The sequence below is a fragment of the Passer montanus genome, unplaced genomic scaffold (assembly GCF_014805655.1).
Source record: "Passer montanus isolate IOZ18808 unplaced genomic scaffold, ASM1480565v1 scaffold233, whole genome shotgun sequence".
Taxonomy (NCBI): domain Eukaryota; kingdom Metazoa; phylum Chordata; class Aves; order Passeriformes; family Passeridae; genus Passer; species Passer montanus.
This window is the reverse complement of record NW_024366959.1, coordinates 172,219-187,648: the sequence shown is the minus strand read 5'-3', so window position 1 is coordinate 187,648 and position 15,430 is coordinate 172,219. Positions and strand designations below refer to the sequence as shown.

The window sequence follows — 15,430 nt, the reverse complement described above, 5'->3', positions numbered from 1 at the left end:
CTTTTTTTCCTTTTTTCTTTTTTTCTTTCCGCCTTTTTTCCTTTTTTCCTTTTCTCCATTTTCCTTTTTTCCTTTTGCCTTTTGAGTGAGCCCTGGCGCGTCACTCCTGGGCTGGAAACGAGCCTGGGTGGCTGGGAGGCCGTGGGGAGTCTGGAGAGAGCCAGCATGCCTTTCCCTTTCTTTTCCTTCCCTCTTCTTTTCTTCCTTTTGTTTCTCTTTTCCCTTTTTTTTCCTTTTCCTGATTTTTTCCATTTCTCTTTTTTCCTTTTTTCTTTTTTCTTTCTGCCTTTTTTCCTTTTTTCCTTTTCTCCATTTTCCTTTTTTCCTTTTGCCTTTTTCCCTTTTTTCTTTCCCCCTTTTTTCCTTTTCTCATTTTTCCTTTTTTCTTTTTTTCCTTTTTTTCCTTTTTTTTCCTTTTTCCTCTTTTTCTTTTTCCCCTTTTTTCCCTTTTCCCTTTTCCCTTTTCCCTTTTTTCCCTTTTCCCTTTTTTCCTTTTTCCCTTTTATTCCTTTCCCCTTTTTTTCTTTACCCCTTTTTTTCCTTTTCCCTTTTTTCCTTTTCCCCATTCTTCCCTTTTTCCCTTTTTTCATTTTTTTTCCTCTTTTCCTTTTTCCATTTTTTCCTTTTTTTCCTTTTTTCTTTTTCTCCCTTTCCCCTTCTTTTGCTTTTTCCCTTTCCCTTCCCTTCTGGGTCTGCGGTGCTGCTCTTGCTGAGCTGCCCGCTCCCATCCCAGCTAATCCTGCTCCCACTCCCACCCCACTCCCGCTCCCGGCTGATCCCATCCCATTCTCATCCCGCTCCTGCTCCCATCCTGATCCCAGCTAATCTGTCCTGCTCCCAGCTGATCCCGCTCCCGCTCCCAGCTGATCCCGCTCCCAGCTGATCTCGCTCCCAGCTGATCCTGTTCCCAGCTGATCCCGCTCCCGCTCCCAGCTGATCCCGCTCCCAGCTGATCCTGCTCCCAGCTGATCCCGTTCCCAGCTGATCCCGCTCCCTCTCCCAGCTGATCCCGCTCCCAGCTGATCCCGCTCCCAGCTGATCCCGCTCCCACCTGATCCCGTTCCCAGCTGATCCCGCTCCCAGCTGATCCCGCTCCCAGCTGATCCCGCTCCCAGCTGATCCCGTTCCCAGCTGCTCCCGTTCCCAGCTGATCCCGCTCCCACTCCCGGCTGATCCCGTTCCCGGCTGATCCCGCTCCCACTCCCGGCTGATCCCGCTCCCAGCTGATCCCGTTCCCACCTGATCCCGTCCCTGTGCCGCAGGCTGAAGACCATCGGGCTGGTGATCCGGAGCACGCAGGGCGCTGAGGAGCTGCTCCGCAAGTACGAGGAGCAGCTGAAGGACGTGCAGGCAGTGCCCGCTGACCTGGCTGAGCTGGAGGCCAGCAAGGCTGAGCTGAAGGTACCAGGGGCCCTGGGGGTGCCAGGGGGACCTGGGGGGGTGGCTGGGGACACCGCGGCTGGCTCTGACCAGTGCCCGTCTGCCACAGCGGCTGCGGGCACAGGCCGAGGGCCACCAGCCCTTCTTCAGCACGCTGGAGACCGACCTCGGCAAGGCCAAGGACGTCAACGAGCGGATGGTCCGCGGCCACAGCGAGCGGGACGTGGACCTGGAGCGGTACCGGGAGCGGGTGCAGCAGCTGCTGGAGCGCTGGCAGGCCGTGCTGGGCCAGGCTGACCTGCGCCAGCGCGAGCTGGACCAGCTGGGCCGCCAGCTGGGCTACTACCGGCAGAGCTGCGACGCGCTGCGCCAGTGGATCCGCGACGCCCGGCAGCGCCAGGAGGCCATCCAGGCTGTGCCCATCACCGACAGCCAGGCCGTGCGCGAGCAGCTGCTGCAGGAGAAGGTAGGGCTGGCCGTGGGGCAAGGGGTGCTCCTGGGCATCCCCAGCAGGGTGAGGGGTGTGCTTGGCCATCCCCAGCAGGGTGAGGGGTGTGCCAGGCCATCCTCCATGGGGTGAGGGGTGCTCCTGGGCATCCCCAGCAGGGTGAGGGGTGTGCCTGGCCATCCCCAATGGGGCAAGGGGTGCTTCTGGGCATCCCCAGCAGGGTGAGGGGAGTGTCCGGCCATCTCCAGCCATGGCATGTTGAGTTTTGCTCTTGGGTGGCTGCAGCAGAAGGGGGACTGTCCCTGGCCATGGCACGTGGGAGCTCTCAGCCATCCCCAATGGGATGGGGGGTGCTCTTGACCATTTTTGGCTGTAGCAGGGTGAGGGGTGCTCCCAGCCATGGCAGGGCAAATGGTGCTCTTGGCCATCCCTGGCCATGGTGGGGTGAGGTGGGCTCCTGGGTGGCCATGGGGTGCCCGGGCTCACCCCCACATGTCTCCCCAGAAACTGCTGGAGGAGTGTGAGCAGCACAAGGAGAAGGTGGAGGAGTGCCAGCGCTATGCCAAGCAGTACATCGATGCCATCAAGGTGGGCCCGCTGCCTGGGGGGCTGGGGGGGCAGCACAGCATCCTGCAGGGGGTGGGCTCACAGCACCGTAGCCAGGGCTAGCAGAGCTTTGATCACTCTCTCCTCATCAGGACTACGAGCTGCAGCTGGTGAGCTTCAAGGCACAGGTGGAGCCGGTGGCATCGCCGGCCAAGAAGCCCAAAGTGCAGTCGGCATCTGACAGCATCATCCAGGAGGTGAGGGGGGCTCTCACTGACACTGGCCTGGGATGTCCTGCAGCTCCTGGGGCGTGGCTGCTCACTGAAGGGGTGGATTTGGGGCTGTGGCACATGGTCGTGCAGCCCCGTGGTTGCTGGGGTACCGGCGGGCCGCGGGCAAGCTCCCCTTCCTTGTGCTGACCCACTGTCTCCACAGTACGTGGACCTGCGGACGCAGTACAGTGAGCTGACCACGCTCACCACCCAGTACATCAAGTTCATCACTGAGACACTGCGGCGGCTGGAGGACGAGGAGGTAGGGAGCGGTGCAGGGCGGCATGGCCAGCTGTGTAACCAAAAGGAACGCAGCTCACAGGATCTCTGGCCCCGTCACTAACACCAGCCCACGGCCATGACTCCAGCCCTTTCACTGGTGGTAGCTCACGTCCATGAGTCTGGCTCCACCACTAACGCCAGCCTATGGCCGTGACTCCAGCCCCATCACTAACACTGGCCCAAGGCTGTGACTCCAGCCCCGGCCCCATCACTAACAGCGGCCCATGGCTGTGACTCCAGCCCCGGCCCCATCACTAACACTGGCCCGTGGCTGTGACTCCAGCCTTGGCCCCATCACTAACACTGGCCCAAGGCTGTGACTCCAGTCCTGGCCCCATCACTAACAGCAGCCCGTGGCTGTGGCTGCAGACCCATGACTAATACTGGCTCATGGCCATGACTCCGGCCCTATCACTAATACTGGCCCACAGCCTCTAGCTCCTGCTCCCTGCTGGGCTCCTGGCAGCAAGGCTGCTGGCTCTGCGTAGAGTGGGTCTCCGAGCCACGCTGGCTCTGGGCACTGGGGGCTCTGGTGTGACTGGTGGTAGGAGGCACTTCCCAGATACACGTAGTGCAGTCAGCACCTGCCTGCGCATGCTGCTGTGCTGGGCGCTGGCCCGCGGGGTCTGGCGCGGGGTAACCTCTCTAACTCTTGGTTTCTGCCCTTGGAGCCGCTTTGCCAGTGCTTTTTCTTGGGGAATATTTGTGTTGGTGGGGATCTAATGGAGGGTAAAAAACCAGGATGACTCTGGCAGCCGTGCACCAGGTACTCACTCTGCGCATGCCTTCTCCCTGCGGCACCCTCCGCCTCCCCCACGGCTCACCCTCTCCTCCTCGCCCTCCTCTACGTCTGTGCTGCTCCGGGTCCAGGGGTCCGGTGTGGGGTCTGGCTCCCCTGCATGCGCTGCCTGTGCCCAGGCCCTGCGGAGCGTGTGGCTGCCTCGCTCACAGTGCATGTGGTGCGTGCGCTGTGGCACGGCCCCAAGCCAGGCGCCAGCTGCGTTGGCCCTTTGGCAGGCCCTGCTCCCAGTAGCCTGGAGAGGGCTGGGAGGGGTTTGAACCAGCTGAACTGCTCTCTCCTGTTGAGACTTTCCCGGCAGGGAAGGCTCTGCTGGCACCGCCCTCGCACCGCTCCCCTCTCTTCTGCTCCCAGGCCGTCTCTCTCCTTTCCTCATGGCAGGGGCTGTCTGTGCCAGCCCCCTCGCAAGGGGAGCCAGGGTGGTGATGTGCACGCTGCTCGTATCGTCTTCATCGCTTGGGCTCCGCTCGCTCTCTGTCCCTTCTCTCTGGAACGCGGCTTCCTGCGCTGCTGTCTGGCTCCTGTTGCCTGTCTGCCTGTGCTGTCGTGTGTCCCCTGTCGTGCCACACATCTTCTGGAAGCTGGCGTCACCGGCTCGTGTGGTGGCCCAGGGGCCGAAGCCATTCCACGCGCATCTGCCACCCCTCGGCTGTCTCGGCAGTGTGTGCCTGGGCCAGCATCGATTCCACGGCGCGATCGCATCCCTTGTGATTTGTCTCTCTCTCCCCTCTCTGTCCCCTGCACCCTCTTTCCCCTCCAGAAAGCCGCCGAGAAGCTGAAAGAGGAGGAGAGGAAGCGGCTGGCGGAGGTGGAGGCGCAGCTGGAGAAGCAGCGGCAGCTGGCCGAGGCCCACGCCAAAGCCAAGGCACAGGCGGAGGCGGAGGCGCGGGAGCTGCAGCTCCGCATGCAGGAGGAGGTCACCCGGCGGGAGGTGGTGGCCGTGGATGCCGAGCAGCAGAAGCAGAACATCCAGCAGGAGCTGATGCAGCTGCGGCAGAACTCGGACCACCAGATCAAGTCCAAGGTGAAGCTGATCGAGGAGGCTGAATACAACCGCAAGAAAGTGGAGGAGGAGATCCGCCTCATCCGCCTGCAGCTGGAGAGCACCGAGAAGCAGCGGGAGAGCGCGGAGACAGAGCTGCAGGAGCTGCGGGCACGTGCCGAAGACGCTGAGCGGCAGAAGCGGCAGGCACAGGAGGAGGCCGAGCGCCTGCGCCGGCAGGTGAAGGAGGAGAGCCAGAAGAAGCGGGAGGCGGAGGAGGAGCTGAAGCGCAAGGTGCAGGCTGAGCGCGAAGCGGCACGGGAGAAGCAGAAGGCAGTGGCAGACCTGGAGCAGCTGCGGCTGCAGGCGGAGGAGGCTGAGCGGCGCATGCGGCAGGCAGAGGCTGAGAAGGATCGGCAGATCCAGGTGGCCCAGGAGGTGGCCCAGCGCAGCGCTGAGGCCGAGCTGCAGAGCAAGAGGCTCTCTTTTGCCGAGAAGACAGCGCAGCTGGAACTGTCACTGCAGCAGGAGCACGATGTGGTGGCCCAGCTGCAGGAGGAGGCTGAGCGGCTGAAGAGGCAGCAGCTGGAGGCCGAGCGCTCGCGGGAGGAGGCTGAGAAGGAGCTGGAGCACTGGCGGCAGAAGGCCAACGAGGCGCTGCGCCTGCGGCTGCAGGCCGAAGAAGTGGCCCACAAGAAGTCACTGGCACAGGAGGAGGCCGAGAAGCAGAAGGAGGATGCAGAGCGCGAGGCCCGCAAGCGCGCCAAGGCAGAGGAGGTGGCCGTGCGGCAGAAGGAGCTGGCGGAGGAAGAACTGGAAAAGCAGCGGGAGCTGGCAGAGGGCACAGCCCAGCAGAAGCTGGCGGCAGAGCAGGAGCTGATCCGGCTGAAGGCGGAGATGGAGAATGGGGAGCAGCAGCGCCTGCTCCTGGAGGAAGAGCTCTCACGGTTGAAGGGCGAGGTAAACGAGGCCATCCAGAGGAGGAAAGAGCTGGAGGAGGAGCTGGCCAAGCTGCGGGCAGAGATGGAGGTCCTGCTGGAGAGCAAGGCCAAGACAGAGGAGGAGTCACGCTCCAGCAGCGAGAAGTCCAAGCAGCGGCTGGAGGCAGAGGCCAACAAGCTGCGGGAGCTGGCTGAGGAGGCCGCCCGCCTGCGCGCCCTCTCTGAGGAAGCCAAGCGGCAGCGGCAGCTGGCAGAGGACGAGGCCAGCCGGCAACGGGCCGAGGCCGAGCGCATCCTGAAGGAGAAGCTGGCGGCCATCAACGAGGCCTCACGGCTGAAGGCGGAGGCAGAGATTGCTCTGAAGGAGAAGGAGGCGGAGAACGAGCGTCTGCGGCGGCTGGCGGAGGACGAGGCCTACCAGCGCAAGCTGCTGGAGGAACAGGCAGCCCAACACAAGCAGGACATTGAGGAGAAGATTGCCCTGCTGAAGCGCTCCTCAGAGAGCGAGCTGGAGAGGCAGAAGGGGCTCGTGGAGGATACGCTGAGGCAGCGGCGTCAGGTGGAGGAGGAGATCCGTGCCCTCAAGGCCAGCTTCGAGAGGGCCTCAGCTGGCAAGAGCGAGCTGGAGCGGGAGCTGAACCGCATCCGTGGGGAGGCAGAGGAGGTGCAGCGCAGCCGGGAGCAGGCGGAGCGGGAGGCTGAGCGGCAGCGGGCGCTGGCGCTGGAGGAGGAGGGCCGCCGGCGCGAGGCCGAAGAGAAGGTGCAGGCCATCCTGGCGGCCGAGGAGGAGGCCGGGAGGCAGCGGCGGCTGGCCCTGGAGGAGGTGGAGCGGCTGCGGGCCATGGTGGAGGAGGCGCGGCGGCAGAAGGAACTGGCGGAGAAGGAGTCAGAGCGGCAGATCCAGCTGGCACGGGAGGCTGCGCAGAAGCGGATTGCAGCGGAGGAGAAGGCACACCTGGCTGCCGTGCAGCAGAAGGAGCAGGAGCTGCTCCAGACACGCCAGCAGGAGCAGAGCCTTCTGGACCGGCTGCGTGAGGAGGCTGAGCGGGCCCGGCGGGCAGCTGAGGAGGCCGAGTTTGCCCGTGGCAAGGCCGAGCAGGACGCCAGCTTGTCCCGGCAGCGCGTGGAGGAGGCAGAGCGGCTGAAGCAGCGGGCAGAGGAGGAGGCGCAGGCCAAGGCACAGGCACAGGCGGACGCAGAGAAGCTGCGGAAGGAGGCCGAGCTGGAGGCAGCAAAACGGGCACAGGCAGAGCAGGCTGCCCTGCGGCAGAAGCAGCTGGCCGATGCCGAGATGGAGAAGCACAAGAAGTTTGCCGAGCAGACACTGCGGCAGAAGGCGCAGGTGGAGCAGGAGCTGACCAAGGTGAAGTTGCAGCTGGATGAGACAGACCACCAGAAGGGCATCCTGGATGAGGAGCTGCAGCGGCTGAAGGAGGAGGTGACAGATGCCGTCCGGCAGAAGGCCCAAGTGGAGGAGGAACTCTTCAAGGTCCGGGTGCAGATGGAGGAGCTGGCCAAGCTGAAGAGCCGCATCGAGGAGGAGAACAAGGCGCTGATCCTCAAGGACAAGGACAACACGCAGAAGTTCTTGGCAGAGGAGGCAGAGAAGATGAAGCAGGTGGCAGAGGAGGTGGCCCGGCTGAGCGTGGAGGCACAGGAGGCCGCCCGCATGCGGCAGCTGGCTGAGGACGATCTGGCACAGCAGCGGGCACTGGCAGAGAAGATGCTGAAGGAGAAGATGCAGGCGGTGCAGGAGGCCACGCGGCTGCGGGCAGAGGCTGAAATGCTGCAGAAGCAGAAGGATCTGGCGCAGGAACATGCCAAGAAGCTGCAGGAGGACAAGGAGCAGATGCAGCAGCGCCTGGCTGAGGAGACCGAGGGCTTCCAGAAGACCCTGGAGGCTGAGCGCCGGCGGCAGCTGGACATCACAGCTGAGGCTGAGCGCCTCAAGCTGCAAGTAGCGGAGATGAGCATGGCCCAGGCCAAGGCTGAGGAGGAAGCCAAGCGGTTCAAAAAGCAGGCGGAGGAGATCAGTGAGAGGCTGCATGAGACTGAGCTGGCCACACAGGAGAAGATGACGATGGTGCACACCCTGGAGATCCAGCGGCACCAGAGTGATGAGGATGCAGAAAAGCTGCGGAAGGCCATCGCTGACCTGGAGAAGGAGAAGGAGAAGCTGAAACAGGAGGCAGCGCTGCTGCAGCAGAAGGCAGAGGAGGTACTGGGCTGTGGGTCCCCTTAGTGGTGGTGGTACACAGGGAGGCTATCCCTCTTCCCAGCCAGCCCACACCATCCCTGGGCCGGTCCCCAAGGACCATCACTGGGGATGGTGGGGCTGGACACCCTGTGCAGGTCAGGGATGTGCGTAGACTTGGAGGTGGTGGAGCAAAGCCCTCAGGCAGCATCGGAGCAGGACCCCAAACCCCTGGAGCCATGGAGGTGGGATCCCCACCACCTGGGCTGGTTCTTCCGCCCTGTGGCATGTCCTGTCGTGTTCCGCTCTGTGCCCAGCTCCCAGCCTGAGTGCTGGGGGTTCCCTTGTGTCCTTCCCCTGCTCATCCCGCCCCATGTTGTGTGTGGCTCCCTAACCCCGGCTCTGCTCCTTAGCTCTTACCTGATGTAGAGAGTGTGTGGGTTACTGTGCCTCCGTGCCACTTCTGCCACCCGTCCCCCTGCCTCAGCCCACCCTCAGTCCCCCACTGCCCTCCTGGGTGTCTGACTGCACTGTTCTCTCTCCCACCCTAGATGCAGGTGGCCCAGCAGGCTCAGCTCCGTCAGGAGACGCAGCTCCTGCAGCAGAGCTTCCTGACGGAGAAAGATGCCCTGCTGCAGAAGGAGAAGTTCATTGAGGAGGAGAAATCGAAGCTGGAGAAGCTCTTTAAGGATGAGGTGAACAAAGCCCAGAACCTGAAGGCAGAGCAGGAGCGGCAGCAGCGGGAGATGGAGCAGGAGAAGCAGCAGTTGAAAGCTATGTTAGAGGAAGCCAAGAAGCATCAGAAGGAAGCTGAGGAAAATGTCCGGCACAAGCAGGAGGAGCTACAGCAACTGGAGAAGCAGCGACAGCAGCAGGAGAAACTTCTGGAAGAAGAGAACAAGAAGCTGAGGGAGAGGCTCGAACAGATGCAGGAGGAGTACAAGGCTGCCCTGGCCCAGAGAAGGGAGATCATGATCCAGACAGATGACCTGCCTGGGGAGGCAGTTACGACAACGCAGCTGCTGGACATCAAGGCTGTGCCCAACGGCCGGGATGCAATGGACGGCTTAGCCCAGAATGGGGAGCCGGAGTTCGCCTTTGACGGCATCCGGCAGAAGGTGTCAGCAGAGAAGCTGGCTGATGCAGGCATTCTGAGCAGGGAGAACTTAGACAAGTTGGCAAAGGGTGTTGTGAGTGTGAGCGAGCTCTCTCAGAGGGAGGATGTCAAGAAGTACCTGCAGGGCAAGAGCAGCATTGCCGGTTTGCTGATCAAACCCTCCAACCAGAAGATGAGCATCTACGAAGCCATGAAGAAGAAGCTGCTCAGCCCAGGCACAGCGCTGGTGCTCCTGGAGGCACAGGCTGCTTCTGGCTTCATCATTGACCCTGTGAGGAATGCAAGGCTCTCGGTGAACGAGGCGGTGCGAGAGGGAGTGATCGGGCCAGAGCTGCACAACAAGATGCTCTCGGCTGAGCGGGCTGTCACCGGCTACAAGGATCCATACACAGGTGACAAGATCTCCTTGTTCCAGGCCATGCAGAAGGATCTCATAGTCAGGGACCACGGCATCCGCCTGCTTGAGGCCCAGATTGCCACCGGCGGCATCATTGATCCTGTCAACAGCCACCGCCTGCCTGTGGAAGCCGCCTACAAGCGTGGCTACTTTGATGAGGAGATGAATCAGGTCCTGTCTGACCCCACTGATGACACCAAGGGCTTCTTCGATCCCAACACTCAGGAGAACCTCACCTACCTGCAGCTCATGGAGCGGTGCGTGACTGACCCCGACACAGGGCTGTGCCTCCTGCCGCTCACTGACCAAGCAGCCAAAGGCAGAGAGCTGGTCTACACCGACAAGGAAGCCAAGGACGTCTTCAAGAAGGCCACAGTGACAGCACCATTTGGCAAGTTCCAAGGGAAGACAATGACCATCTGGGAGCTCATCAACTCTGAATACTTCACTGAGGACCAAAGGCGGGACCTGATCCAGCAGTACAGGACTGGCAAGATCACAGTGGAGAAGATCATCAAGATCGTCATCACGGTTGTAGAGGAAAGTGAGAAAAAGAGCCAGATGTGCTTTGAGGGCTTGCGGGGCCCCGTGCCCGCTGCCGAGCTGCTCGAGAGCAAGATCATCAACAAGGACCTCTACAACCAGCTGCACCAGGGCAAGAAGTCCGTAAAGGATGTGGCAGAGATGGAATCCGTACGGCAGTACCTGAGGGGCACGGATGCCATCGCTGGTGTCCTGGTGGAGTCTACGGGCCAGAAGCTCACCTTCTACGAGGCCCTGAAGAGAAACCTGCTGAGGCCAGAGGTTGCCCTGTCCCTGCTGGAGGCACAAGCTGCCACTGGCTACATCATTGACCCTGTGGCTAACAAGCTCTTCTCCGTGGATGAGGCAGTGAAGGCCGAGGTGGTGGGGCCAGAGTTCCACGAGAAGCTGCTGTCGGCAGAGAAGGCGGTGACTGGCTACAAGGATCCCTACACAGGTCAGACGGTTTCCCTCTACCAAGCACTCCAGAAGGGCCTCATCCCCAGCGACACGGGGCTCCGGCTGCTGGACGTCCAGCTTGCCACTGGTGGCATCATCGACCCCGTCAACAGCCACCGGCTCCCACTTGAGGTCGCCTACAAGCGCGGCTACTTCGACCCAGAGATAAACAAGGCTCTCACTGAGTTCCAAGATGAAGCCAAGGCTTTCTACTGTCCCAACACCCAGGAGCACCTCACCTATGCCCAGCTGCAGAAGAGTTGCCACCGCGACAAGCAGACTGGCCTGTGCCTGCTGCCCCTGTCTGACAAGGCAATCCAGTCACAGCAGGAGGAGATCTACACCGACAGCCAGGCCAAGGAGTGCTTCGACAAAGCAACCATAGAGGTCCCGGTGGGCAGCATGAAGGGCCAGACAATGACCATCTGGGAGCTGATCCACTCTGAATACTTCACAGAGGAGCACAGGCGGGAGCTGCTCCGACAGTACAAGACTGGCAAAGTGACAATCGAGAAGATCATCAAGATTGTGATCACCATTATTGAGGAGGCAGAGACCAAAAAGCAGGAGAAACTGACATTTAGTGGTCTGCGGGCACCAGTTCCAGCCAGTGAGCTGCTGGAGTCCTGCATCATCAGCAAAACCCAGTACGAGCAGCTGAAGGAAGGCAAGAAATCAGTGAAGGACCTCTCTGAGACAGATGCAGTGAGGAGATTCCTGCATGGCAGCGACTGCATTGCCGGTGTCTATGTGGAGGCCACCAAGGAGAAGCTGAACATCTATGAGGCCATGAAGAGGAACCTGCTGAGGCCCAGCACCGCCGTGGTCCTCCTGGAGGCCCAGGCAGCCACTGGGTTCTTGATTGACCCTGTGAAGAACCGTAAACTGTACGTCAACGAGGCGGTGAAGGCTGGCATTGTCGGGCCTGAGCTGCATGAGAAGCTGCTGTCGGCTGAGAAGGCTGTCACGGGGTACAAGGATCCCTACTCGGGCGACACCATCTCCCTGTTCCAGGCCATGAAGAAAGGGCTTATTGTCAAGGAGCACGGCATCCGTCTGCTTGAGGCCCAGATTGCCACCGGTGGCATCATCGACCCTGTGCACAGCCACCGCCTGCCCGTGGAGGTGGCCTACAGACGTGGCTACTTCGACGAGGAGATGAACCGGACCCTCTCTGACCCCACTGATGACACCAAGGGCTTCTTCGACCCCAACACGCAGGAGAACCTCACCTATGTGCAGCTGAAGGAGAGGTGCATCGAGGATCCCGAGACGGGCCTATACTTGCTGCCTCTGCGGGAGCCTGAGAAGCCAAAAGTGGTGGAAACCACTCACATGTACACAGAAGAAGAGACAAGGAAGGTGTTTGAGGAGACACAGGTGGACATCCCTGTGGGCAGCCGGGCAGGCTCCTCCATGTCACTGTGGGATGTCATGCACTCAGACCTGCTGCCCGAGGATCAGCGTAAACATCTCATGGAGGAGTTCCAGTCGGGCCGCGTGTCCAAGGAGCGCATGATCATCATTATCATCGAGATCATCGAGAAGACTGAGATCATCAGGCAGCAGAATCTAACATCCTATGACTATGTCCGGCGCCGCATCACAGCTGAGGACCTCTATGAGGCCAAGATCATCACACAGGACATCTACAACCTCCTGAAACAGGGCTCCAAAACCTTCCGGGAGCTCCTGGATGTGGAGACTGTCTGGAAGTACCTTTACGGGTCGGGCTGTGTGGCTGGCATCTACATCCCCTCCTCCAAACAGACACTCAGTGTCTACCAGGCGCTGAAGAAGGGGCTGATCAATTCTGAAGTGGCCCGCTCCCTCCTGGAGGCCCAGGCAGCCACCGGCTTCATGATCGACCCCACGAAGAATGAAATGCTGACTGTTGATGAGGCAGTCAGGAAGGGCGTGGTGGGGCCAGAGATCCACGACCGGCTCCTGTCTGCAGAGAGAGCTGTGACCGGCTACAGGGACCCCTACAGTGAACAGAAGATTTCTCTCTTCCAGGCCATGAAGAAGGATCTCATTCCCAGCGAAGAGGCCCTCAAGCTCCTAGACGCCCAGATCGCCACTGGCGGCATAATTGACCCGCACTTGGGCTTCCACCTGCCCCTGGAGGTGGCCCTCCAGCGGGGCTTCATCAACAAGGAGACGTATGACATGCTGTCAGAGCCCAGCGAGGTGCGCAGCTACGTGGACCCCTCCACAGATGAGAAGCTCAGCTACACGCAGCTGCTGAGGCGGTGCCGGAAGGACGAGAACTCCAGGCTCCTCCTGCTCCCGCTCTGCGACACACGGAAGCTCACCTTCCGGGGCCTGCGGAAGCAGATCACTGTGGAGGAGCTGGTCCTTTCACAGGTGATGGACGAAGCCACAGCCCAGCGCCTCCAGGAGGGTCTCACCTCTGTCGAGGAGGTCTCTAAGAACCTGAAGAAGTTCCTGGAGGGCACCAGCTGCATCGCTGGCGTCTTTGTGGACTCCACAAAGGAGCGTCTGTCCATCTACCAGGCCATGAAGAAGGGGATCATCCGGCCTGGCACTGCCTTCGAGCTCTTGGAAGCACAGGCGGCCACGGGCTACGTGATTGACCCGATCAAGGGGCTCAAGCTGACAGTGGAGGAAGCTGTGCGCATGGGCATTGTGGGCCCCGAGTTCAAGGACAAGCTGCTCTCTGCCGAGAGGGCCGTGACTGGCTACCGGGACCCCTACACCGGAAAGCTCATCTCCCTCTTCCAGGCGATGAAGAAGGGTCTGATCTTGAAGGACCACGGGATCCGCTTGCTGGAGGCACAGATTGCCACAGGAGGCATCATTGACCCTGAGGAGAGCCACCGCCTGCCTGTGGAGGTGGCCTACAAGAGAGGCCTCTTTGACGAGGAGATGAATGAGATCCTGCTGGACCCTAGTGATGACACCAAGGGCTTCTTCGACCCCAACACAGAGGAGAACCTCACCTACCTGCAGCTCATGGAGCGGTGCATCACGGACCCAGAGACTGGCCTCTGCCTCCTGCCTCTGAAGGAGAAAAAGCGGGAGAGGAAGACCTCCTCCAAGTCCTCCGTCCGCAAGCGCCGTGTGGTGATCGTTGACCCAGAGACAGGCAAGGAGATGTCTGTGTATGAAGCCTATCGTAAGGGCCTCATTGACCACCAGACTTACCTGGAGCTGTCAGAGCAGGAGTGCGAGTGGGAGGAGATCACCACCTCCTCCTCCGATGGCGTAGTGAAGTCAATGATCATCGACAGGCGCTCGGGGCGCCAGTATGACATCGATGATGCCATTGGCAAGGGTCTGATTGACCAGTCAGCCCTGGACCAGTACCGCTCGGGCACCCTCTCCATCACTGAGTTTGCTGACATGCTCTCTGGCAACATGGGTGGCTTCCGGTCGCGGTCGTCCTCAGTTGGATCCTCCTCCTCCTACACTGTCAGCCCAGCCCTGTCACGGACTCAGATCTCCATGTGGACTGACCCAACCGAAGAGACTGGGCCAGTGGCAGGCATCCTGGACACGGACACTCTGGAGAAGGTGTCCATCACGGAGGCGATGCGCCGCAACCTGGTGGACAACATCACAGGGCAGCGGCTGCTGGAAGCCCAGGCCTGCACCGGGGGCATCATCGACCCCAACACCGGTGACAAATGCACCGTCGCTGATGCGGTCACCAAGGGCCTGGTTGACAAGATCATGGTGGACCGCATCAACCTGGCGCAGAAGGCCTTCTACGGCTTTGAGGACCCGCGGACCAAGACAAAGATGTCGGCGGCGCAGGCCCTGAAGAAGGGCTGGCTGTACTATGAGGCCGGGCAGCGGTTCCTGGAGGTGCAGTACTTGACAGGGGGCCTGATCGAGCCCGATGCCCCAGGCCGTGTCTCCCTGGATGAGGCGCTGCAGAAGGGCACCATTGACGCACGGACTGCCCAGAAGCTGCGGGATGTCAACACCTATTCCAAGTACCTCACCTGCCCCAAGACCAAGCTCAAGATCTCCTACAAGGACGCCATGGACCGGAGCATGATTGAGGATGGGACCGGCCTGCGGCTGCTGGAGGCCTCCTCCCAGTCCAGCAAGGGCTACTACAGTCCCTACAACATCAGCAGCGCCGGCTCCACCTCCGGATCGCGCTCGGGCTCTCGCACCGGCTCCCGCTCAGGCTCCCGGCGCGGAAGCTTCGACGCCACTAGCTCCGGCTTCTCCATGACCTTCTCTTCCTCCTCCTACTCCTCCTCGAGTTTCGGGCGCAGATACACGGGGGGTACCCAGGGCACCATGGAGGAGGCTGCCCTTGCCCTCGCCCTGGCCGCATCCAGAAGCTGCGGGTGGGAGGCGAGCAGGGAGTGCCCCGAGGTGTCTGGGCCCCTGCTCCACGTGGCCTGAGACCTGCCAGCCCCCCGAGGCGCTGCCTCACCCGCTCCGCATGTGGCAACGCTGCTGGCTAATCACTAGTATTTTTTTTAATTTTGAACCTCCACTCTTTTCCCAAAGCAGTGCCTCAAGTTTAACCAAAAAGACAAGACTAATAAATTAATATATGCGAATGTGCTGACAGTGTTTGTATATTAAGAGACAAGAGAGAATACACACTACCCTCCCCACCCTGTGCCCCAGGAGCCGGACACCGTTCCCGCTCCTGGCTGCGCCAATCCTGCCGCTGCTCGCACACGGTGCAGCCGAGCCGGACACCAAGAAAACAGTTCCCCGTTTGGATCTAACCACTTAGCATTCTTTTGTAATTAACCTGCCGGCTTCAGCCCCTGCACCCCAAAGGAGGAGACTGCCTTGGCCCTGTGGTGCACCCCACTGCAACCAACGTGCCAGAGGAGGACATCACCAGCTCCTCGGCACTGGACAACCAGACACACCACACCAGCCCTGAAGCTGCTGCCTGGACCCCTTCCACGCACCCTCAGTGCAGCGAGGAGGGGGCTCTGCACCCCAGCCCCCCGAGCTGCCCCATCTCCCTGCCTTGGCCTCCTGGCACGTCCCCACCACCACGCCGCCGCAGAGCCGGTGCCCTGACCGTAAGTGCCGCGCTGGCGCTGCCCGGTGCTTCCGCGCCATGCGGGGGGACCTGCCTCCGCT

At 61.0% G+C, this 15,430-nt stretch overlaps 1 protein-coding gene across 1 annotated transcript in view; it reads left to right on the top strand.

The window, feature by feature from the left end:
- Positions 1-15,430, top strand: part of PLEC (plectin) — a 95,568-nt gene that overhangs the window by 44,105 nt on the left and 36,033 nt on the right. The window contains exons 35-42 of the mRNA XM_039710855.1: positions 1,263-1,401; positions 1,490-1,846; positions 2,333-2,416; positions 2,527-2,631; positions 2,810-2,908; positions 4,488-7,868; positions 8,396-14,716; positions 15,100-15,369. Of these exons, the coding sequence (XP_039566789.1) occupies positions 1,263-1,401; positions 1,490-1,846; positions 2,333-2,416; positions 2,527-2,631; positions 2,810-2,908; positions 4,488-7,868; positions 8,396-14,716; positions 15,100-15,369 (10,756 nt within the window). The remainder of the gene's footprint in view (positions 1-1,262; positions 1,402-1,489; positions 1,847-2,332; positions 2,417-2,526; positions 2,632-2,809; positions 2,909-4,487; positions 7,869-8,395; positions 14,717-15,099; positions 15,370-15,430) is intronic.